This window comes from Telopea speciosissima, chromosome 2, assembly GCF_018873765.1.
Source record: "Telopea speciosissima isolate NSW1024214 ecotype Mountain lineage chromosome 2, Tspe_v1, whole genome shotgun sequence".
NCBI lineage: Eukaryota > Viridiplantae > Streptophyta > Magnoliopsida > Proteales > Proteaceae > Telopea > Telopea speciosissima.
The window spans coordinates 12,153,233-12,177,779 of NC_057917.1; the positions used below are offsets into that span (position 1 = coordinate 12,153,233).

General features: G+C 38.6%; 1 protein-coding gene across 1 annotated transcript; it reads right to left on the reverse strand.

Moving 5' to 3' along the window:
* Positions 1-4,839: 4,839 nt before the first annotated feature.
* On the reverse strand, positions 4,840-16,554 carry LOC122652485 (glycine-rich cell wall structural protein 2-like). Its single transcript, XM_043846233.1, has 2 exons — positions 16,544-16,554; positions 4,840-5,515 (listed from the first exon to the last, which is right to left on the reverse strand). The coding sequence occupies exon 2, from the start codon at positions 5,483-5,485 to the stop codon at positions 4,907-4,909; it is 579 nt and encodes a 192-aa protein (XP_043702168.1). The 5' UTR covers positions 5,486-5,515; positions 16,544-16,554; the 3' UTR covers positions 4,840-4,906.
* Positions 16,555-24,547: the final 7,993 nt, after the last annotated feature.

The window sequence follows — 24,547 nt, forward strand, 5'->3', positions numbered from 1 at the left end:
TTTACATATGTTTTTTATGTGTCGTATAAACTTTTGTATGTTGTACATTTTTTCATAAGTTGTTGTATCTTTAATTCAAGCATTCGGATAGATCTTTTTGTTTCCCCATAAGTAGCATTTGTTCTTAGTAGCATCAGAGCTTGATTGTTTGATTTTATGTGTAAATCAAAGATGAATGAGAATACCTCTTCAAGTATGACTAGTTTGAATAGAAGCAATTGGTTGGTTGGGAAAGCTAAAATAGAATACTTCTATTCGCTAATTGAACGATGATGATTGGAAGAAATTGATTAGAAAAGCAAGTGATTGTATTTGATCATGGTTGGATGATGTTGTATTTCATCATGGGTTAATAAAAATAAATGTAAGTTCTTTGTGGAAGAAAATGCATGATTTGTATAAGAGGAAGATGGCTAAAAATATATTATTTTTAATCAAGACATATATAAAATTGAAGTTTAAGGAGAATGGATCGGTTGAAGAGGTCTTGAATGAAATGCAAAACATTGTAAACTAGCTGGCAATTATGAAGATGGTGTTAGATGATGAGTTACAAAAAATTGTAATTGCTACGCTCATTGCCCAGCGATTGGGAGACCCTTATTGTATCCTTTAGCAACTCAGTACCCGATAGAATTGTTATCATGAGTCAAGTTACAAGAAGTTAATTTATAGAATAAATAAGGGAATATAAATCCTCCCATCCACAAGCATTGATTACTAAAAAAATGGGGGATATCAAAGCATAGAGAAACCACAACCGAATCAAACTAAAGAGGTCCAATCGAGAAAAAAGGGTGACATGTTAATATTGCAAGAAAATCAAACACATGAAAAAGGAGTGTTAGAAGTTCAAAAGAAATTAGAAGGAAGAAAAAGATGGTGATGGAAATAAAGAACAACAAGAAGCGACTATAATTGCTGCTAATGGAATTCTATTCTTTTCAATGTGTGGTGCAAATTGTGTAAATGCAACATGTAATGATTCAAATTAGTAATTGATTCAGGAGCATCCTTTCATGCTACTTCACATAGATATTTTTTTTTTATCATGGTAAGGTTACTCCATTAATGTGACCTTGTCATAGGTTTGAACAAGGGGTAAGGCTGTGTACATTATGACCCTCCCCTAAAAACAATTAAAAATACTTTATTTTGATTGGTTAAACAATCATATGTCATCTAAAATCCAATAAATTTTGATGAAACTTGTTGCAAAACATCATTTGGTGGGAAGGGTCAAAGAAGACCCTTGGAGATTGAAAAGTCGAGAGATTACTGTTGCAGTGAATTGCGATCCATCCCACTTGAGTTGTGCATGCTCTTCACCTCTAATTTTACGATATTTTGTTCCTTAGTAAGTTTCTTATACCTTGTTTATATTTCATTTTGACCAAACTTATATTTTTCAATTTATAAGGCTGCGATCGGAGGTGTATTGTTGCTTTCCTAAATGGGGCAGCAGTGGTATGCCGAATCCAATTCCTTATTTGAATTTTATGATGAATGCTTTCATGTTCTAAATCTTGTTTTAGGTTGTTATTATACTTCTAATAATGATGTATTTTATGTGATTTTTGCATAAAAATATCATCATAATTAGGGTATTAATTAAAAAAAACTTTAAAAAGTGTTTCTTAAATTCTTTCATGATATAAACATTCATAACTTCATATTAGAGTATTTTCTCATTAATGTGATTTACTCAGATAATTTTTGGTATTTCTTAAGCATATTCTAGCATTAGGGGGCCTTTACTTTAGGTTTTTTTATTGGTTGTTCAACAGGATTCATATAAGTTTAGGGTTTTCTCATTTTTAGGTATTTTTCTATTTTTATTTTGTGTCTTAGAATAATATGCATGTTAGAATGGTGTTTTATTAATATTTGCATGTCATCATTGCACGTTTTTTAGAGTTAGTTTTTTGGGTTATTCTGAAAATAAGAATCATGTATGCATTTTCTTTTTCTTTTTCGTATTTATTCAATCAGTTTTTAGGGTTTTTCATGCATTTGGGGTTTGTGCATATATAACCATATATAGGGACATTTATTCATTTAGGTGTAACATTTTCTTACTATTTTCAAAGGTGATAGGAGAATGCATGTTGAATTGGACAACTCTGAAGTTATCAGATGCTTGCAGGATGCGAGTCGAGTTTCACCTATTCTTGCAATTTCAATCTTAAATGATATTAAGAATCTTTGCTTATCTTTTGATGTATGTTCTTTTATCTGTATTCTAAGGCATATCAACTCCATAGCTGATAGCTTGATACCTTGGCTAGGAAGGCTCGATCAATTGCATGTATAACAATTTAACCTATTTCCACTCCCTGGTTGCTTCACCTTTGCGCTTCGTAAAGCACCGGGTGACTCATGATTTTCTCATCAATAAATCCATTTTCTACCCAAAAAAAAAGTGATTTTTTTTTCTGATCATCTATCACTAGGTGTCATTTATATGTTTTCTTGGGAATTATGCATTGAAAATGGGCATTTATAGGTCACCTTTAAATTTCTACAAATTTCAGTTTCTATTACATATTATGTTCTGATATGAAAGAGTATATTAAATAAATTTAACAAAGCTTTTTCCCCCAAAATCTATTGCAAGAAAGGATCATTATGTGTCATTTATTTGTTTTCTAGTTTATTTTTATTTATTTATTTTTCATTTTTTAGTATTTTCATGCATTTTTAGGAATTATTATAAATTAAAAGGATATTTAGGTCATTTTCTATATTTTTGCAAATTTCGATTTTTTGTTGCATATTATGTTTTGATTTACTATTTGTGATTTAATTTTTGATATCATGATGCATTATATCTTTTTTTTTTATTTGTTGTAAATTATCGTTTCTTATACCATTGCCATTGTTGTAATATTATATGTTTGTAACTTAGGGTTTTTATTTTATTTTCCATATTTTTTGATAAATAATAATTTAGGTTCCATTCTATTGCAAATTATTTGATTAATTTTGTAAATTCTAACATGATCTCTTGTAGTTTAAGAATATTCATTATTTAATAAAAGGGGAAAAGAATGCTAACTGATTGTGTGCGGCACACAACTCCTGTGCCTAGACACAGGGTTGTGCGAAATGATCGTCGTGCCCCCATGGAAAAGCAGAAATCCCTAAGGGTGTGACGGTTATTTCATGCAACCCTATGTCTAGGTGCAGGAGCCACAAGCCACACACCACACGCAACTAGGTAGCGTTTTCTTTCCCTTAATCAAAATATCAAACAAATAGAAAATCAGTTAACTTAGATGGACTGGGATGCCTTACACCTTTCGAGATCCTCAACCTGACTCAAACCCGATCAGACCGATTCATATGGAATTATAATTTTTAATACAAGTCCTAACCGTATTTGATTGGTGAATCCTTATTCCATTTCTCCCAAAAGAAATATTGCGCTTGAGAAATCACCGTTCTCACAATGACAAGGGATCATAGTTTGATGAGATGTCAAACCCTCAATCTTAAAAAAAAAAAAAAGGGAAAAAGATCTCTACTTGGTGGTGTTTCCTACGCCCTCTCACAGGGCACCCGTGAGATTACACCTCTGCCCCCTAGGTAGATACTTAGGTGTGCTCACCCATTGGCCCAAACGCTTGTGTAGAGACCATGCAATCAAGTAGAGATCCCTTTCCCATAATAAAAAAAAAAAAGAATTCGTAGCTGTTTCAGAATGAACAATAAATCTGATGTGCAAGTTACATGGGTTATTTAGGAAGTCCAACCACCTAAATTTTTCCATGTCAAGCGTTGATATGGCATAAATGTTCTTGCTATTGTTGACCAAAAAAAAATGTTCCTACTACCTAGGCTTACAACCAAAGAAATTGAATAATTCACTTTCCCTTTTTTCACAAACACCCTCTTAGGTTATTTACTCAAAAAAACAAAAAACCCCTTAGGTTTTAGTATCTATAGTCATTACTTTAGACTAGGGGTGTCAATACCCAACCCGAACCGATGAAACCGGCCCGAACCAGCTCGAACGAGCCCGGACCACACCGGACCGAACTCTTAATGGTTCGGGTTCGGTTTGTGGATCCAGAGAGGCAAATGGTTTGGTTTGGTTTGGGCTAGCCCGACGGTGCACCGGTAGCCCGAACCGTTAGGCCAGAACCCAAATCGAACCGACCTAACCCGATAAATGAGTAAATTATTAAATGCCTAATGCCCCATTGCCCTCTAAATGTGTTGTGATAGTTTCTCACTTTATCTCATATCCTTTGTTAGTGATTACCCAACCAATTGTATCCATAGGACATAGGACATAGGATACAAAGACGCATTGTATTTGAAATATTTTATGTACTTATAAGAGAAAGAGAAGAAAAATTAGCACTAACCGGACCTTACTAGTTATATAAAACCGGTAGCAAACCGAATCCAAACCGATATCAACCCGTTATCATAAACCGAAATCGATACGAAACCAAACCGCACCGAAACCGAAACTACACCGAAACCGAACATTTCTTAATGGTTTGATTTCGATTTCTATAAAAATCACATCGAAACCGAAAAACCCGAACCGAAACCGGCCCAAACCGGCCCGTTGACACCCCTACTTTAGACTCTCAAAGGAAAAGAATTAAAAGAAAATGTGACAATTGTAAATAGAAAACATTTTCACCTTTATTTATTTATTTATAAAGACACAAATCTACACCGTACATCTATGATCTACATCGCATCAGAGCCGTCACTCGACTACGTATTCACGTACGTGGGAGAGCCGCTGCCTTTTTATTCCAAGGTTTTATAATAGCAAGAAGAAAGGAAGGCAACGGAAATATATGAGCCGTACACTACACTAAACAGTGAAATTACTGCATGGAAATGTGAATAATGAGTTTTAACGGCGACAGTAAAAGTGTCCTCAAGGTGTTCCTCCTTCGCCACCGCCGGAGCCATACCCTGACCCATAGCCAGAGCCACTGCCGGAACCCGAACCACTGCCACCACCACCTCCACCGCCACCACCGCCCCCACCACCTTTACCACCACCGCTTCCAAACCCACTACCACTCCCAGAACCGTACCCAGAGCCACTACCGCTGCCAGACCCATATCCGGAGCCTCCACCTCCGCCACCTCCACCTCCACCTCCACCTCCACCACCTCTGCCGCCTCCACCACCCTCACCTGACCCGTATCCAGATCCAGATCCAGAACCAAATCCAGATCCGCTACCGGAACCAGAACCGCCTCCGCCTCCGCCGCCACCACCACCACCTCCACCACTTCCATATCCCTCTCCTTCAGCACCACCGTAGCCAGAACCACTTCCAGAGCCATAACCAGAACCCGAACCAATGCTAGAGCCACGACTGCCACCACCACCACCTCCCCCTCCTTTACCAACAGCCTTGGTGTAAATAGAAGACCTTGCTGCTAAGCAGACGTCCACAAGGAGTAACACCAAGAATGCAAGACCCAACACTCTTGAACTCGCCATGTTCAAAATTCAAAATTCGTAACTGAGAATCTGAGGGATTATCTACTACAAGTACAAATGCTTCAAAGATTGTTGAAGGAATGTTTAAGATTTGATCCTCTATATATAACCCCCCAAGGGGAGCCACGTTTCCTAAACCTCTCGATTGATCTAGTATCTTCTTCTTCTTCTTTTAGAAAGATTGTTGAAACGGTGGTGGGGTTTGGTGGCAGTGGTGGCGGTGGTGGTGGTGGTGAAGTGGTGTCTCTTTCTCCATGGCATTTCTTTCTTTAATTTCACAAATAACGATTCTTCTTCCACTTTTGACTTGTGAAGTGTTAAGAAAAGGCGGCAGTGGCTTACACTCCATTTGGTCCACCATTCACATGGTCGACACAGCCATGGCCTTTTCAGGTACAAATTAACCTCTAATTTAACAGGATTTGTTTAATGGAAGCTAGAAACCAAGGCCACATAATACACTCACCACCACCACCACCACCTACCCAATTCCTTATCATGATCAATCCATACCTGTAAGTGGTGTCTACTTCAAAAAGACTGATCGACACGTAGAATCGCATAGAATGAATTATTTGAAATGTGATCTTTACTAGGTTATCCAAACATCAACATGTCAACAAACATTAGAAATACGTTAATTGTTGTCCTCCAAATAAGCCCGTTTGGATTGGCTAGCTAGAGATTAGAAATCCAGTAAGGAGAGCTGTTTTGGAATTGTTATCGATAATGTTTATGGGGGTTTATTTGTGGAGGGTCCATTAATGCTGAGAGAGTATTGGTTTGTCATCATAGTACGTATGTGGAAATTAAGACATAATTAAGTCCGGATCATCTCCATATACGTGGAGAGTAAATACTCTCCACATATGGTGGTAAGCTAACATGTGTCCCTTCAAAAACCTATTATCCATTGAGGATTCACATCCTCTACTTCCATCGATGGAACTTCCATCCTACTTCCACGCATTCAGGGAGCGACACCTGTACTGACAACCATCCAACGGTTGTTAGTCCAAAATTTCAATTTAAAGTGGAATGGGTCTTGAACCACATTAAACCCAAAAACAACCCTGACCGACCCAAACTACCCAAAACCAAACCCAACCCATTACACGCAAGTGATAAGGTTTCAAAATGATTTGAAATCCCAAATTTCCCAAAATCTCGACCTTCTTCTTCCCTCATTCTCTTCTTCCCCAAATCTGCCTGAACCAGGCCCGAAATGGGTGACATTGCAACGTCCATCTGAGTTGTGACAACCGTTCTGGAGAAAAAGTGAAACCCTACTTCGCAATCCACCCTTCTCCCTACAAAACCTGCTCAGCAACCATCGTTGCCAAGAAGGAAGCAATCAGTTTCTGCAACAAAGTAGAAACCTCCGTCGATCTAAGCCCACCAGAAATGGGTGACAATGCAGCGTCGATCTGAGCCGCGACAACCAGCGTGGAGAAAAAAAAATCCAAACCCAAACCCAACCCATTTCACTTTCACCTACCTTCTTCATCCCTCGCTCTCTTCTTCCACCAATCTGCTAGAACCACACCATTGAAACCCTATCTTTAAACTCTCTCAAGTTTTGCTCTCTCTCTCCCTCTCTTGCTTGCTCTCAACCTTGTGTGTGGTTTGACACCATTCAATTGGGTTTCTAAACCCCAAAGCTGCAGAGCAGAAAGCAAGAAAATAGAGCTTTCGTTCTCCTTTACGTTGCTTCTTCCTTTTTCGCCCGCACTAGATCCGTCAAGAAGCTCTGCAGCTCCTTTGAAGCCACCAGATTAGAACATTCGGAATCGAATTCGATCGGCGAAGGGAAGGTGAAGAAATTGTGCAATTCGTTTGAATTGTCGGCAAATCCCATGGAGAATAATAATTCATCGATGAAGCCCCTCTGAAAACACATGTTGGAGGAATTGCTTTTAGCTAATATGGATCCCAACGTGGTTTCTAGTTTCAGACGGGCTATGTCGTGTAGGCGATTGGGTATGAATCAATCGAAGATATTGAGGCCGCCAGTGGGTTCGAGCTGTAGGGTTTCACCTTTATCCGATTATCGTAGTCGATTACCCGGAACAGAGGATAAGATTGTTGTGTATTTCACCAGTTTACACGGAATTCGAAGGACTTACGAGGATTGCTATGCTGTTCGTAAATTATTTAGAGGATTTAGGGTTTCTGTGGATGAGAGATATTTCTATGGACTCAGCTTATAGGGGAGAGCTGCAAAATGTGCTGGGGTGGTGATTAGAAATTTTTCTTGGGTTTTCTTTTTCTCTGTGTAAATTGCTTTCCAACAGGGCATCCTTGTTCATCATCTCCCTAAACATAATAAAGAAATAAATGGAATTTTTTGATTGGCTTTGTTATCATTGTTGTGTAGATCTATATGTGAAGTTTAAATTTCCATTTCTGGAAGATAGAAATTGAGGTTCATTTTTCTAATAATTAAATGTGGGGTGAATCCGAATTCTGAAGCATTTCAATGTGGTAATCTAGTCTTCTCCAATATTGTGGCTTGGTGGGTGTTCATTGCCTAGCAACTTGTATTACTCATTCAGTTCCTTTTGAAATAGAAAGTCAGAAACATGTGACGATGATGCTCTGAAGCTTTAAACCTTGCTTACAAGGGGGGGGGGGGGAAAGTGATTTTCTACTTAATTGATAATAGTTAGAGCCAATAAGCTAATTGAAGATTTATGAATGCAAACAATTATCTAATTCAATGGCACACAATTGTAGGGTTGAATGATCCTTCCCAAAAAGCATCCAGTGATGCAAATTCTAATGTGTTGTTGGCATTATAGAAACAACTGTTAGTGTATTTGATTTCCTTTACATAATTATAAATCTGGTCTCATTGGCTAAGAGGAACACATTCAAGCTCAATCTCTAACACTCCACGCTCAACGTGCTGCAACTTGATTGTGATGTCTTGCTTTACCCTTCCATCTACTAGGTTGATAATGCTGCCCTTTACCAAGCCATTGTGTTTGTTAGCTATACATTTTCCGAGTTCAATGGACTCAGTGTTGGTGGAATTCTCATAAACTTTGGAAGCAATGACCAGGGGTTAATGTCAATAGTGTGGTTTCGGCAGATTGGTGGAAGAAGAGAGCGAGGGATGAAGAAGGTAGGTGAAAGCGAAATGGGTTGGGTTTGGGTTTGAATTTTGTTTTTTCCACGCTGGTTTCCGCGGCTCAGTTCGACACTGCAATGTCACCCATTTCCAGTGGGTTCAGATTGACGGAGGTTTCCGCTTTGTTGCAGAAATCGGTTGCTTCCTTCTTGGCAACGATGGTTGCAGAGCAGGGTTTTGTAGGCAGAAGGGTGGATTGCGAAGTACGATTTCACTTTTTCTCCATTATGGTTGTCGCGGCTCAGATGGATGCTGCAATGTAACCCATTTTCGGTGTGGTTCAAGCAGATTTGGGGAAGAAGAAGAAGAGCGAGGGAAGAAGAAGGTCAAGCTTTTGGGAAATTTGGGATTTCAAATCGTTTTGAAACCTGTGTAATGGCCTAATGGGTTGGGTTTGGTTTTGGGTCGTTTGGGTCGGTCAGGGTAATTTTTGGGTTTAATGTGGTTAAAAACCAATTCCACTTTAATTTGAAATTTTGGATTAACAACCGTTGGACGGTTGTCAGTACAGGTGTCGCTCCCTAAATACGTGGAAGTAGGAATGTAGGATGGAAGTTCCATCGATGAAGTAGAGGATGTGAATCCATCCATTGAACCGTAAGGGTGTTAAATTCAAACTGAAACTGAAAATCAAAATCGAAACCGAACCGAATAAGTCAAATCAAATTGAACTGAATAAAAACCGGTTAGGTTTTAGTATCAGATTTTAGAATGGATTCGATTATCAGGTTCCGAATCCAGCATAGGAACCAACTTTCAAAATCGAAATCGAACCGCATTTAGATAATAATATATTATAGTATATTATATATTATAGTATATTATATATTAAAGTATATTAATACATTATAATACTGTAGGAATCAAATATCATGGTGTAAATAGTGATCCTCGTGAGGTGGGTTTCCTTAGCCTTATGGCAACAGGGTTTGCCTTTCATGGATTATCGCGTATCATTTCAATACATTATTATGGGGGATTGGGATCATGCTTCATAGAAATAGAGTCGCCACCTAGGATTAGGGCCTAGGACTCAATGGGTATAGCCCCATCCGGGGTTAACGGAAAGGGCTACGTGATTCTATATGGTCTGGTCAGAGATTATGGGTAAGTGGTCAGGTTACAAGCGTGGAAAGGTATTAGCACCCCATCTCGCCTGGTTAAACTGGTCTTTCTACTAGATGCAAGGTTTTGAAAATTCTCCCTTAATAATATGTCCTATATCAACATGCAAAACTAGATTATGATGCACTAAACATAACAAAGAAAAGGAAAAAATCATCTACTATGTACATTAAAGCGAGTTACTTTAATGATCTACATTATGCTGAAATAAAAAAGGAAAGAGACACATACCTGTCAAGAAATAAAAAGAATAAAGAGAAATATACCGAATGAGAAATATTCAATGTCCCACGACTCAGGTGGAGACAGATGATCGGCTTGTCTCTCTCTTATCGGACAGAGTAAGGGCTATATGAGATGAGTTTCGTTACTCAGACTTCGGGCAGAGCAACGGCTGTATAAGGGGTTTTCATTATCCGTATGCAGACAAAATAACGGTTTAACCTAAGATAGGAGCACTCCCTCTTCAAATAAGGTAATCGAAGGATCTACCCGTGACTTGAGAGAAACCTCACAAAAAGCACTCAAAGGGGCTTGAATGGAGGCAAGAAGGCAAACAAAAAAACTAGGTTGGGACCCTCTCCCCACTCTCTTCTTCCTTGAAAATGAAGGAAGGGGGCCTCCTATTTATAGGGGTGCCCCACAGATCACGACGTTGTGGTGGTCATCCACGGCATCGTGGAAGGTCCTCATGGCGTCATAGAAGATTTTTCCACGGCACTATGGATGACATCACTTTGGTGACGTCTGTCCTTCTCACGGCGCCGTGCTCTGGGCACGACGTCACCAGGCATCTTTGGGCTTTTCTGGGCCAGTTTGGGCCTATTAGGCTTTTTTTTGGGTTTTTTCCTCCCTTTTGACTCTCCATAAAATTTTTTGTCGGAGGGCTCCGCCCCCCTACACCCCCCGCAAGGGGGTTGCCTGCCCCTAGACCCCCATAGTCTACTAACTGGCTAGCGGGACCACCGTGGTTGGGAAGGTGAGCAGTACCTTCTTCAGCATTTGATAAAAGGGTCTTATGAGTCATTTTTAGGGATGTCAGGGTGATTTGGCTCAAATGTAGGGGCAAGAGTCCTTTTTGAGAGAGATACTGATGTCTGTTTGTGTCATGTTGTCATCATTGCCGGAGGGTGACAAAATTCAGTGTCTATACATGGGCAGAAAATATAAGACTAGAAATATAACAAATAAACAATAAATACAAGACTTATCTGATCAGTATGACACCGTATAGAACGAAGTACACCAATACCCGTCCTCTTGTGTAATCCGAACAACAAATGGTAGAATTGAGTTGCATCAAACAATGCTCTCCTTAAGTTTTTTAGATGCCCCAATTCTGCAACCCAGGTTGACCATGCAGCTATACCTCTAAGATAAAACAACTCTCTAATCATATAGGTTGTAGTTCCAAATGTGATTACAAAGGGTGTCCAAAGGCTATATTCACTAACTCATCGACACTGACCGACTACGGTGGGAAAGAAAACATAAACCTTCTAAAGATGTTTTCAAAACAATTGTTAGAGAATGAGCAAGACCTCCTCTCTTTATATAGGAGAGGAAGAGACACCACTAAGGGATGTCTCCAAGAGATATGTCCCAACTCATGTCTTTTCCCATAAGGCTTGTTTGTTAGCCTCTCAAACAAGTCTTCCAATAGGCACTTATTGGCTATTTAGGTGTCTATTAGGAAAGGACTCAACCCTCCAACAAAATCGCATTTTGAATCTTTAATTTTAAAAATAATTAAAAATCCAACAAATACTAATATATTATAGTATCTATTATTATTATTAGTATTAGTTTTTAATGTTACCACTATATATAAAATTATAGTATAATAATATATTATAGTATCACCCAACAGTAGAGGGAGCCTCGTGCATTGGGTACGCCCTTAATAATATATTATACTATATATTATATATTATAGTATATGGATCGAATATAGGAATCAGAACCAAACCTTGTAAGAACCGAATTTCAAATCCGATTTGGTTCCGGATCACAGCAACACTCTCTAGAACTAAACCGAATAACTAATTCCAAATTGATTTACACCCTTATAGTTGAACCCACCTCTTCTTTCTCTCTCTCTCTCCCTCCCTCATTTTTGTTTTTGTTTTTTTTTTCGTTCTTTTTCTTTTTCTTCATAGACCACCATTGCCTCACCACCTGTTCTTCCTCACAACCCCTCCTTTTGCAACCCCCCACCCCCATCCCCACCCTTGTCTACAACTCCTTGCCTCCATCTCTTGCTCTTTCCCGCCCAACATCCCAGTAGGGTTCCTCTTTTTTAACGTGCTATCAAATATAGATTACCTTGGTTGTTCTGTTTTTTCCCTTATATCATTCCATGTTGTTTTCATCGAAGATCACTAGACTTGGATAAAGCCCATTTGCATTCACCCACCTCTAATTGCCTTTAAAGATTAATGCATTCAACTATTTCAATAAATATTCTGCCCAAACATTGAATGAACATTAGTATAATTGCAATATCGTTTTAGGATAAGATCTGATACCTTTACCACTAAACTCTAGAAAATCTCAACTTCAAGTCTCAAGCATTATGCAATTGAGAAATTCCCTAGCCATTGTCCTTTTAGAAGTTAATCTTAGTGCCATCTCCAATAATCCACTACGCCTTGTTTGAAACATAGTGTTTACACCCTAATTTACAAGTTTTACGCTCTGCTTTCGGTTATTGACCGAAACACCATGCATGCTTTAAGGTCGTGCAGTGCACGTGTCATGAAAGATGTTCGTTTTTGAATTTGAACAACAAAGGGGGGAAGGTGGTGTAGAAGGTTGTGGACAGTTACTTAACGACTCCGAGATGTTCAAATTTAAAATTCAAAAAGGAGTGGAAGTTGTTAAAACTACCCACACCTACCAAGGGAGCTACTATAAAAGAAGATAATGCGAAGAAGAACAGGCCCCGGCTAATACAAGCATGTCTTTACATTACAATTTATCTTTTACTTTTATTTTCTTAGTGTAATCTTTACCTTGACCATTTGGTCTTCTTATCGATCAAAGATTTCTTTTGATTTCTCTTAATGGTATGTTCGTTGAATGTACTAGTATTGAATTCAATAGAATACTTGTTCCTTCCCAATCCAGAGTTGACATCATCAATAGTTGCAATATACAATTAGCAATGTTGTCAACATCAATAGTACCGTTCTACATCAAGTTGGGAAACTTCAACAGTTCATCACTAAGCAAGATGTGAGCACTTCAACGGATGCACTACTGGCAATAAAAGATTTGATGAGGTTAGTGTAGTTTAGGTGTAGTTCAACACCAAGTTGTATGTGTTCAACAGTCCATAGACGGTCATGTATAAGTGTTTTCAATGGCTATATTACTAGCAAGTTATCAATTTGATTTTCAATGTTCTTCCTCTTCTTCTTCATTGTGATTTTTTTCTCCTTAAAGTCCTTGGAGCAATCGAGGCGCTGGAAAGATTTCATTTTCATCCTAATTAGAAGTTAAATTTTATTCTATCACATATCATTGAGTCGTACGACTTTGACATGCCCACGCTCTCTATCACACATCACCCATTACGGTAAACTGAACGAATGGTAGATTGATTTGCTTGAGCGACCGGAAAAAGAGCCAAACACATAGCATCAAACTTTTTTAATCCCTTGCCAAATAAATGAGGATTGAATACCCCTTTTAAAGAACCATCTTAATCACATGTTTAGCCCTCATAAAATTACTCAGAATTGATTTTCCATACTTAATGGATCAACATAATTTACACAAGAGTGTTTTATTCAAATCTCACAGACGCCTAACACTCATCCTACCCTCTTGTTTTGGCTTATATAGATCATTCCATTTAATTGTGATGGATTTATCTTGCCTCAGATCCCCTAAGCCTATGAAGTTCCACATTCACATCTCCATAAGCTCAATAAGGGAATAAGACCACTAGTGGATGGAAAAATAATTATGGATTAGAATGCTTGACACCAAAGATTTCACCAAGTGTACTCTACTAACCATAGACAAAATTCTCCCTTCCATCCTGTAATTTTTGCTTTGAATTTACCTACCATAGTAAAAAGTTTGTCCTTCTTGACTCTATCTTGAAATATATCTACTCCTAAATAGTGAGTAAAAAAATTATAAACTAAAAAGCCGAGAGCCTCCTTGATTCTCAATTTTCTACCTGTCGGAATCTTACCTAAAAACATGTTACTCTTCTCATCGTTAATTTTTTGCCTTAAATATAATTGATAATTATCCAGAAAAGAGCTGATATTTCTAGTGCCACATGGAAGCATTCATGAAAATAAATATATCATCAGCGAACATGAGATGTGTCGGAACTAATACATTTTTTGGTCCTTAGACTATTTTGAAGAAAAAAAATCAAACAAAAAATCCCATTCTTAGGTGTCGTATGCCTTTTTAACATCAAGTTTCAAATCGATACTATCACCAAATGACTATTTATGCATAATATTGGTCAACTCTAAAGCCATGTCAATATTCGAAAGAATGATCTTCTCCTTCTTAAAAGCTTTATGTTCCTCCGATACCAACTTGTTAAGTCAGAGGTAAGACGAGAAGCCATTATCTTTGGAATAAGTTTAAAAAAAAATTCCCTATACATATAGAGCAAAACTTATTGTATGTATTGTGACCTCCGGAGTGGGTTGTTTCATCTGCCTTGTGGGCGGGCGGTCCAAGAGCTTTCGGGGTCCCTTGACGACAAAGGGTTTGGGATGAGGCTATATACATATTAAAATATATGGAGTCACCACCTAGGATTTAGGCTTAGGACTCAATGGGGGTAGCCCTATCTAGGGTGAGTGGAAATGGCTACACATGATTCCATATGGTCTTGTCAGAGAGTCTAGGTAAGTGGTCAATTTACGAGAGTGGAAAGGTATTAGTACCCCGGTCAACTCGTCCAGTTAAATTGGTCTTTCTACTAGATGCATGAATTTGAATATTCTCCCATAATGATGTGTCCTATATCAACATGCATGGTTAAATTATGACTAATTATCATGTTTTATAAACAAATGTTGCTATTTACACTAAAACGATATACTTTAGTGCTCTACATTGTGCTAAAAATGAAGAACCAAAAAGAAGTATATACTTGAAATCAACTCTTTGAAAACAAAAAATCTAGAAAAAAAAACGTTACCAATGCAAATGCAAAGTATTAAATATCCTAGCTCAAGTGGAGACGGACAAACAGCTTGCCTCTCTTTTGTTAGACAAAGTAACGGCTATGTGAAATGGATTCGGGTTACTCGGAATTCAGGCAGAGTAACGATTGAAAAAGGGGTTTTGTTACTTAGACTTTAGGCAGAGTACCAACGTCATGGGGGATTTTGAGAGCTTGGTGTGGGTACCACGACCTCTAGAGTGGGTGATTCTCTGCCTTGTGGGCGGCAGTCCGAAGCATTGTTATTTATCAAGGTCCCTTGGCGACTGAGGGTTTGGGATTATGATATATATATATTAAAATAAATGGAGTCGCCACCTAGGATTTGGGCCGAGGATCCAATGATTGTAACCCTATCCAAAGCAAGTGGAAAGGGCTATGTGATTTCATATTGTTTGGTCAGAGAGTTCGGGTAAGTGGTCAGATTACGAGAGTGGGAAGGTAGTAGCATTTCATCTCGCCTGGTTAAACCGATCTTTCTACTAGATGTTTGATTTCAAACATTCTCTCGTAATGATGTATCCTATATCAACATGCAAGGCTAATTTGAATGCATCAAGTATATGAAAAGAAATTAAACATGTTATTTACAAGTAAAAATACTAAAATGCACACTAAAACAAATTACTTTAATAAATCAAAATTAAAATAAACTTAGCATGCTTAAAAAATACTAAAGTATGCTACTTAAAGATTTAAAAAAAAAAAAAGCTTACTATGTGCATTAATGCAAAACATGCTCAAAAAATACTAAAGTATGCTACTTAAAGATTTAAAAAAAAAAAACCTTTCTATGTACATTAATGCAAAACACTTTGGTAGTCTACATTGTGTCAAAATAAAGAGAAAGGAGAAAATGTATACCTGCAAGCGAAATCCACAAAATAACGAAAAGAAATACCAAAGATGTAAAATGCCAGGTGAAGACGGGCGATCGACTTGCCTATCTTGTTGGACAGAACAACGGCTACATAGATTGGATTCAGGGTACTCGGGCTTCGGGTAGAGTAGCGGCTGTAAAATGGACTTTTGCTACTCAGATTTCAGGCAGAGTAACGGGAGTAGAATCGACTTTTGCTACTCAGACTTCGGATAGAGTAATGGCATTATGAAGGACTTGGGAAACCTATTACTTGATCTTTGAACAAAATAACGGTGTCACATGAGACTAAAAAGGATTATCCAAAAGGGTATGGGTGGAAAAAGTGATGAAAATGGGGTAAAAGGGGGATAAAAGCTCAAATGGGCAGCATATAGGGTAACGACTATGCAAATATAGGCATGGGAGGGTAGTAGGGGATCAAAATGGGCAAAATGAAGAAATTGAGAGACTCAAAAAGGAAGAAAACAGCCTTGGGACTCAAAATCCATAACATAAATGGGAGGAGGGTCCTCTATTTATAAAGGATCCTCGGGGTCTATGGCGCCGCCTACAGCTTATGTGGTGTCGCCTGGGGCCATACATGGTTCTGAGTAGACACCAGTGTAGGGTGAGTATCATTGAATGTTATGGGGCCACCAAAGGCAGTCTTTGGCGTCATAACTCAATTTGTGTGCCATTAGAGTGCCACTTAAGTGCCATTGGGTTTGGAACATCGTCCTTTGAGCTTCTTGGGTGTTTTCATGAATTTCAGGGTTTCAATAGTCCTTTTCTAAAGTTTCATGAGAGAGGTGTCATCATTCGCACATGTTCGGTTGTCATCGTCGCTGGGGGTGGGTGGCAATTTTCAGCGTCTACACCTACCACTTGTACCTCAAACAGAGTAACGACATCACAAGGGATTAAAGGGGATTACCAAAAAAGACTTGGTGGAAAAAGTGGGAAAAGAGGGGTTTCAGAGGGTAAAAAGGTGGATTTGATCGGGTCACTCAAGGTGCATACAAAATACCGATGGCATGGATATCGAGGTGGAGTTCAATAGAATGTCAAGGCAGATTGAAAGAGAGTTCTCACAAACTCAAAAGTTGAAAATAGGGAGGACTCGTTTCTCCAGGTTAGGGTCTCCTCTTCAAATGGGGAGGGGACCCTCTATTTATAGAGGCTAGTCCTTTTTGGCTATTTTCTGGGGTTTTTAACAAGTCCAACTACGAGCGAGGCACCGATGTTCATCCGTATACAATTGTTGTCATCACCGAGGTAGGGTGACAATTTTCAGCACCTACACTTATCTAAAGAAACAACCCCCTCAACCTTAGGAATAAGGGTAATAAAATTATTAATAATACCCTTAGTGATGATTCCATCCTTGAAGAACTTTTTGATAGATTGGCTAAATATCTTCACCCACTATACTCCAACACTGCTTACAGAATGCACTAGAAAAGCCATCTGGGCCGGGGAACTATTTGGATCCAAATTCCAAAATCATGGAATAACAATTAATAAAAGCATTAACAAAATGATTCACAATAGATGAAATGCAATCCAAAAGATCAACATACCTGGATGTGCTGGCTTTTTTGCTCCTATTATGTATACACACAATTAAGAAAGGTACTAATGCCAACCAGTTTAGAAGTAGTATAGAGTGAAAAAGTAATCAAGAATGTGAGCCATCATACCTGATTCCTTATTAACCCATTCTACAGAATTGGTCTGAAGCCTCGATGTGGTTAAAGTGCATCCTTCTCGTAGTGGCAATATAAAAGAATACAGTATTTCAATAACTCTCCTTTAACCACTGGACACACGACCACTGCGCTTATAAACTTTCCTCCTGAGCTAGTTTAGTTGGTCGTCCAATAGGCGTATGATATCTAGTTTAGTTTCCTAGAGAGAGTCACGAGATAGGTGTTGTTGCACCTTCTCAAGCTCCTAAGTTAATCAGACTATTTATATACTGCTATTCTTAAAAGCAGATCTACTCCAGCATCAAAATTTAAATCCATGTTTTTTTATGAAACAACTTAAGCTAGGCAGAACCATGAACATCTGAAGTCTAAAATTGAGAAACAATTCGAGGGAGGTTAGGGTGGCCTACCCACTTGACCTAAAAAATGACACGAATTGGCCCCTTCTGTCGCAATAAAAAATTGATGACTGTAGGTGCAGCGGATGGAGGGTTGCTGAGCGTGCACCCGGTGAGAAAGAAAGAAAATGGGAAAATGGGAGTCGCCACCTAGATTTAGGGTCTAGGACCCATGAATGGTGCCCCTCCTTCGCCGAAGGGACGCTAAATTAACTCCAATGACTCAATGGATGGTCTGCCCCAGATCTCTGGGTAAGTGTCAAGTTACGGGCTGGGAAGGTGTTAGGCACCCAGGAACCGTCCGGCCGACGGCCGGTCTTCCTAGACCAAACTCTGTTGTGTACTGTTGTGTTATACATATTATGCACCTAATTACACTAATGTTTTTTTGAAGATTTTTTTATTAACTTGATTGAAATTTATGAACCTAATTAGGCTAATTAAGATTAATGTTTTAATCCTAATTACTACTCCTAAGTTTGGTGATTATGTACATTATGCATCCTAATTAAGCTAATTAATGGATTTTACCTAAATTAAAAAGCCTAACTCTATGGTCTAAAACATGGTTGACTGTAAAATAGAAAACCAAATCTAATTATATCATGAAGAAGGACAATTATATTGATAAGCAAAACAGCTTATAGGCCAAAAAGGCCAAAATAGCCAAAATTACGAAAATGCCACTAAAGGGCCAAAATATGTTCAAAGGCATGAAATCATATTTAAATGTTGTAAATAAGCAAAACATGATTAAATAACATTAACATCATGCATTTGGATCATCAAGAGCACATGAAATGGCAAGGAAATGTGGGGTGGTAAAAATTACCAAAATGCCCCTATTATGGCAAACATGTAGAAAATGCATGATAATTCATGAAAATGCAGACTTATGCTTAAAACATGTTTATTAAATGTTAAAACATGTGGCAAAAGTAACAGGAGCCTTTCCGGGGTCCTAAACAAGGTTTGGTCACAAAATGACCAAAATGCCCCTAAGGGCGAAATGGCAAAAGTGTCAAAAGACACTTAGAATCATTGTAGGCATCGAAAGTGATGTTAAACATCCTAAAATGACTGAACACACCAAATGATATTTCCAGAGTGATAGCCTAGGCCCACATTTGGTAAATTACCAAAATGCCCCTAGAGGGCGCAAATGACTTTGTATGCATATCTATCAAGCATGATGGTCACGTGTGCATATGAAAACATTCTAAACCATTCTAAAACAGCATGTCATGCATAAAAACATTTTTTTCTATTTTTCCAGAATTTTTCATTATAATTAGAAAAATGACATTTATACCCCTAAATGAGGTGGGAAATGTATAAAAACTATCAACATACATGTCAGTGGATAATGATTCCATAAAATCAAGCATGATGAAATATGCATTCCATAATTTTTTTGTGAATTTTTATGCATTTATATTATTTTTAATATTTTTTGAAATGCTAAAAAAGAACGGAAAACAAAGAAAAATACAAAATCCCCATCACAGATCCGAATTGGATCAAACCAGAGCCCATTCCCACTAATCAAAACATGATCTTTAACATGGTCATAACAATTTTGTCCAAATACCCACCCACATGTTCAGATTTTACATAATCTGAAATCCTTTACAGGGGCAAAAATATCACAAAAAGAATGATTTGGAGCTTGAGAAAATTAATAATGTCAAACATAGTGACAAGCATCATCCCTGAAAATTTCATATTTTTATCACTCTTGAATTATTTTAACATTTTTATAACTGAAAAACAACCTTTGTTGTAAAGAAAATCAAAACAAATACTTAGAAATAAGTAAAAAATATGGAAAAATACCCTTGAAGCGTGGAAGTGCCTGGGCTCAGCTTGAGTAACCTTTTTTTGACCGTAAGTATCGCCGAAAACCTCCAAAAGCCGCTCCAAGTGAGGTTACTCCGAATAGCAAGAGTGGTGAAGAAGGGGTATTTACGGAATTTTATATCAGTAATGGAGCATAACCTATGGATAAGAAAACCATGGATGGAAAGAGGAGATCAAGGACTACGTGATGGTAATTGTTCACTAATTTTCCTCCGTCCTAACCTCTCTAAAACACCTCCTATTTATAGGAAAAAAAGTGTTCGATTGAAGGTCTCAAAGACCCCTGGTGCATTAATGGCTAGGATAAGGAGTGATGGGCTGGCTTGCGTGTGGCCAGGCTCGTTGCGCAGCCTGGGCTTGCGTGTGCCTAGGCTTGCTGTGCAGCCTGGGCATGGGTGATGGGCCTTGTGTGGCTCAGCCTAAATGGTGGGGCTTTGTCCCCTGCCGACAGTCCAGCTGGGCCGGGTCATACTGGGTTGACTCGGTTCGGGTCAACTCAGTTTGACCCACCTTTTTTTATTTTATTTATTTTTTAATAAACCATTTAAAGATTCCATTTTAAAGGTCCACGTTCAAATGCTAATATCTCCCAATCCATGTGGCCGATTTTGACGTGCCACATATTACCGCGAAGGTCTCAATCCTTACTTTCCATCCGTGTGGCAAATATGGCTGGATTTTGCCTAAAAATGGTACAAATATCGAGGAAAGCACATAAATGGTGTTTCACACCGATCAAGGTCCAAATGATACCAAAATTACATGAAATTTTACATGTAAGCACAATATGACCAAATAAAGTTATCCAAATGGTTTCAGGTCACATCGGGTGGTTCGGGTACCAAGAACCTTGCTAGGGGCAAAACGGTCATTTTTTACAAAAGTTACCCGATTTGGCCGAAACTTTACGTGAAAGCTTAATATGACCAAATGAGGTCATCCAAAGTGTTTCAGACTAAATCGGGTGGTCCAGATACAGAGAATCATGTCAGGGGCAAAACGGTCATTTTCACAAAGGTGTTGGATTCGGGTGAAACTTCAATTGTGGACTTAAAATGGTTAAATACGGCTATGTTAGGGGTTTAAGCTCTATTTGGGACAGTTGGTTACAAAAAGTGGGGTAAGGGTAATTTGATAATTCTTGCCATTCAGTCACCACACGAGTTACGAACTTTACCATCATTGCCAAGACACACTTCCAAGGTGTCAAAATGTGGTGTCTACAATGACTAAGGGGGTATGGTCAGAGCCAACCATAGCATGTTGATGAACATCAATGTGGCTAAGGGTGTGCACTAGCTCACTGTTTCCAAAAGCCTTGTCTATGCTGGCCATGATCAGGTAAGGACCTTGGCATTTGTTTCACTAAGAAATTGCGGAACTTGTAAAAGGCAAAGACATAGAATTGATAGAGAACCGTAGCCAAGTGGCTAAGGCATGAGTCTGCAAAACTTCTACGTGCTTTCGTAGGTCTTACTGTAATGGGCTTGTCTAGAAATTTATGTACCCATATTTTTCCACCATGATACGCATATCGTGTCACTGCTCATCGTCGCCCTGCTTCTTACTCAATTAGTCCATTGTCATTCACCATAGAAGGAAATTAAGGATATTGTTCAAACAATTTTGTCATCCCCCATATTTTTCCTCAATTGCAAGGATTTCATTAAAATCGCCAAGGCACAACAACCCTAGAACAAGGTGCCTAAGTTATGCCAACTCTCTCTGAATGTTTAGATGAATCTTCGATTTAGGCTCTCCATACCCAAAAGTAAGTTTGTAAGATGAGTAGAGTTTACTCAAGTCTGGACTGTCAAAAGCTTACTGCACCCTTGACAGTTCCAACATAAAATGCTCATGGTTGTTGGGGGTTTGTTCTAGGGCAGCCACCCAATCCCTTTTTGAATCATTTGATGTAGAACTAGAAGACTACAGACCCAAAAAAATTGAACACCTTCGACAAGCTTTAGCCTTCGTTCTCAGTTTGTGGGGGGGGTGCCATTCAAGAGTGCAGGGGTAGCAAAGGGAAACAAATAAGCAGTTTAAAGTCCTTGAGGAGAGGACTCGATACCTTTGCTACTTCCACTACTGAGACAAAGGGCTAGAAGAAACATAAGGAACATAAGGATGTTCTTCAAGTATAACAAGACAAAGGTAATTCAGTGTCCATAGGCCTAGGGCTAGTAACAACCAACATAAATTTCAAAGCCTTGGCTAAGGTCAAGTTGTCTTGGCCCATAGGCTCATGGCAAAGTAAAGGAGGGCTTGAAATGGGCTAAGAAGTAACTAATTAATTTGGCCCACTATAGAGATAGGGCGGTCCACAGATGCTCGGGTTGGGCCGTCAATTGAACATAGGCTTAATTATAATGGATCTTATATGCCCACTATGTTCATGGGTTGACAAAACATGGTTTAAGATTAGCCCATACGAATCTAAGTCAAACGAGCCAATAAGCACTAGTGGTCCATTTAACAAAACCATAGGCTTCGTAGAGAGCCTTAGGTCCTAGGGCCTAGAACAAGCAAGATGAATAAAAGAACATTTTATAGATGATGATGTGGCTGCATGAGGGCCACTCATCTCAATCACCAATGAGCGAGATGGTTTCTGAGAGTTTTGGTGCATGCCCCACCATTTTTCGTCGGGCATAACCCATAAGGCTCCGTTCGATTGCAAGGGGAATTAAAAGGAAGGGAAGGGAAATTTTCATACTTAAAAAAGAAATTTTTTTAATCATTACCCCATGTGACACCATGTGACAATATATCTAACTCCAAATCATTTCATATTTGGTTATTAAATTTCACTTTACTTTGCATCCATTTCCCTTTGGTTTAAAATGTAAAATAAATATTACATGTAATATGTATTTTTACTAGATATGGTAAAAAATTTAAATAGTTTATACAATCACATGGGGTAATGATTACAAAAAGTTTCTTTTTTAGGTTTGAAAATTTTTCCTTCCCCTTGCAACCAAACGGAGCCTAAATGTTTAAGCTGCCCTACTGTTGGTGAGAAATGCCAATGAAACTTGCTCTAACGTGAAGGAAGGATCAAAGTAGACTACACATATTCCATTCATGTTACTGTCTATGGTAGCTAGAGTCATAAAAAAAGTGGTTCGCTTTTTATGAACGATGAGTATAGCTTGTTGCAACGAGACACATTTGGACAACAGCTATCGACCCAACAGTCGAGCTCCCTAAGCAGAGCCTATCATAAAAGAGAGTCTCAAAACATAGATATTACATCTTCGTAGGTAGTTGAAGGGTATGAAAGCAAATCGTGCCTAATGGTTCCATAGAAGAAACAAAACAAGGGAAGCTTGACATATACGAACTCAACCCATAAATAATCATGGCTTGGTCCATCGAGGTGCATATCTATTTGTAAAGGGGAATCCATTATAAAAACTCTCAGAGCCAGAGCTCTCTTTTAATCCTTTAGTCACTGGGGATCTCATAGATTGAAAGATCCCAAACTTTATAGCAATTTTCACTGCTATCTCCTTGGTATGGAGATACAAAGGAAACTCATTCAGGTAAACTCAATTATCCATCCAATCAAAACTTCATAGATGAGGTAGAGTGTTCTTTTACCAAAGTTGCAGCCCGCCAAAAGGCATTGCTTAATCAACCAAGGATGGTGTAGGAGAGCCAAATCCATCCCATTGTGGGTTAATAGTTGAATAAGGTAGATGAGGCCACACCTCAATGTCTCGATGAAGCCCCCAAGCTATAGACAGGGCCTTGGGAATAGTTGTAGCCAAAACCCTCTTTAGCTAAAGAGTTTTTTGACCAAAATGAAATCCCAATTTATCTTGCCAAAGTCGTGATCTCCAGGTTTAGATCTGTCAAGTCTGCGTCATCCGCCACCACCATTAGGTCATGTTAGTAAAACACTGATATCAAAAGAAGGGGACAAAGAGATAGCCTGAGTCAAACGAGAACACTTTGCCCTTAAGATAGTATTTGCACCCTATTACTGCACTGGGTTGCAGCAAATCTGCCTCCCAAGATAAAACAGGCTGGACTGATTACTGATTTGCAAAGACAGTAATCACTTGCAACTATCAGAGAATTGAAAATTTGTTAATGCCTGACTGACTGAAATCGTACCACAAAAATTGAATGATTTGGGCTGTCCATTTCACCTCTATTTATAGTGGTGGATGTATCCCTTCAAGGCACCTCATGGAATGGGTGTGTCTATTGACATGAGTGGATAGGATTAAAAGATTCTAATCCAAGCACTTATATGTAAGTGTCTCTTGAAGATATCCCATGGTGTAGGTGTGTCTCTTGGAGATACCCCATGGTGTAGATGTGTCTCTTGGATCAATGGATTAGATTAAAAGATTCCAATCCAAGTGCTATGAATGCACCTATACAAATGGATATGTCTCTTTGAAGATACATGTCCCTTAGATATGTCTCTTTGAAGATGCATGTCCCTTAGCCAAAAAACTAGGCCAACATTGAACCAAAGAATGACCCAAAACCATAAAAAACCAGGCCAACATTGAACCAAAGAGTTACCCAAAACTGTCCACACAATTATTGAAAAAATTCCAATAGGTCAAGATCCGCTAGAGGTAACCGAGCCTTAGGAACAAGGTTCTTATTTGCCATCGCGAGCCCTGAAGAAAATAAAAAGGAATGCAAATTGCACCCAGAGTTAGTACCAACAAGCAAACATACAATAATAAATATAATGAAAGAAACAACATCTGGTAACCCCTAAATAGACCCCCTGTCGAATC

What these genes read in the sequence shown, in the direction of transcription:
- LOC122652485 (XM_043846233.1), bottom strand. Translation starts at nt 5,485, where the DNA reads ATGGCGAGTTCAAGAGTGTTGGGTCTTGCATTCTTGGTGTTACTCCTT.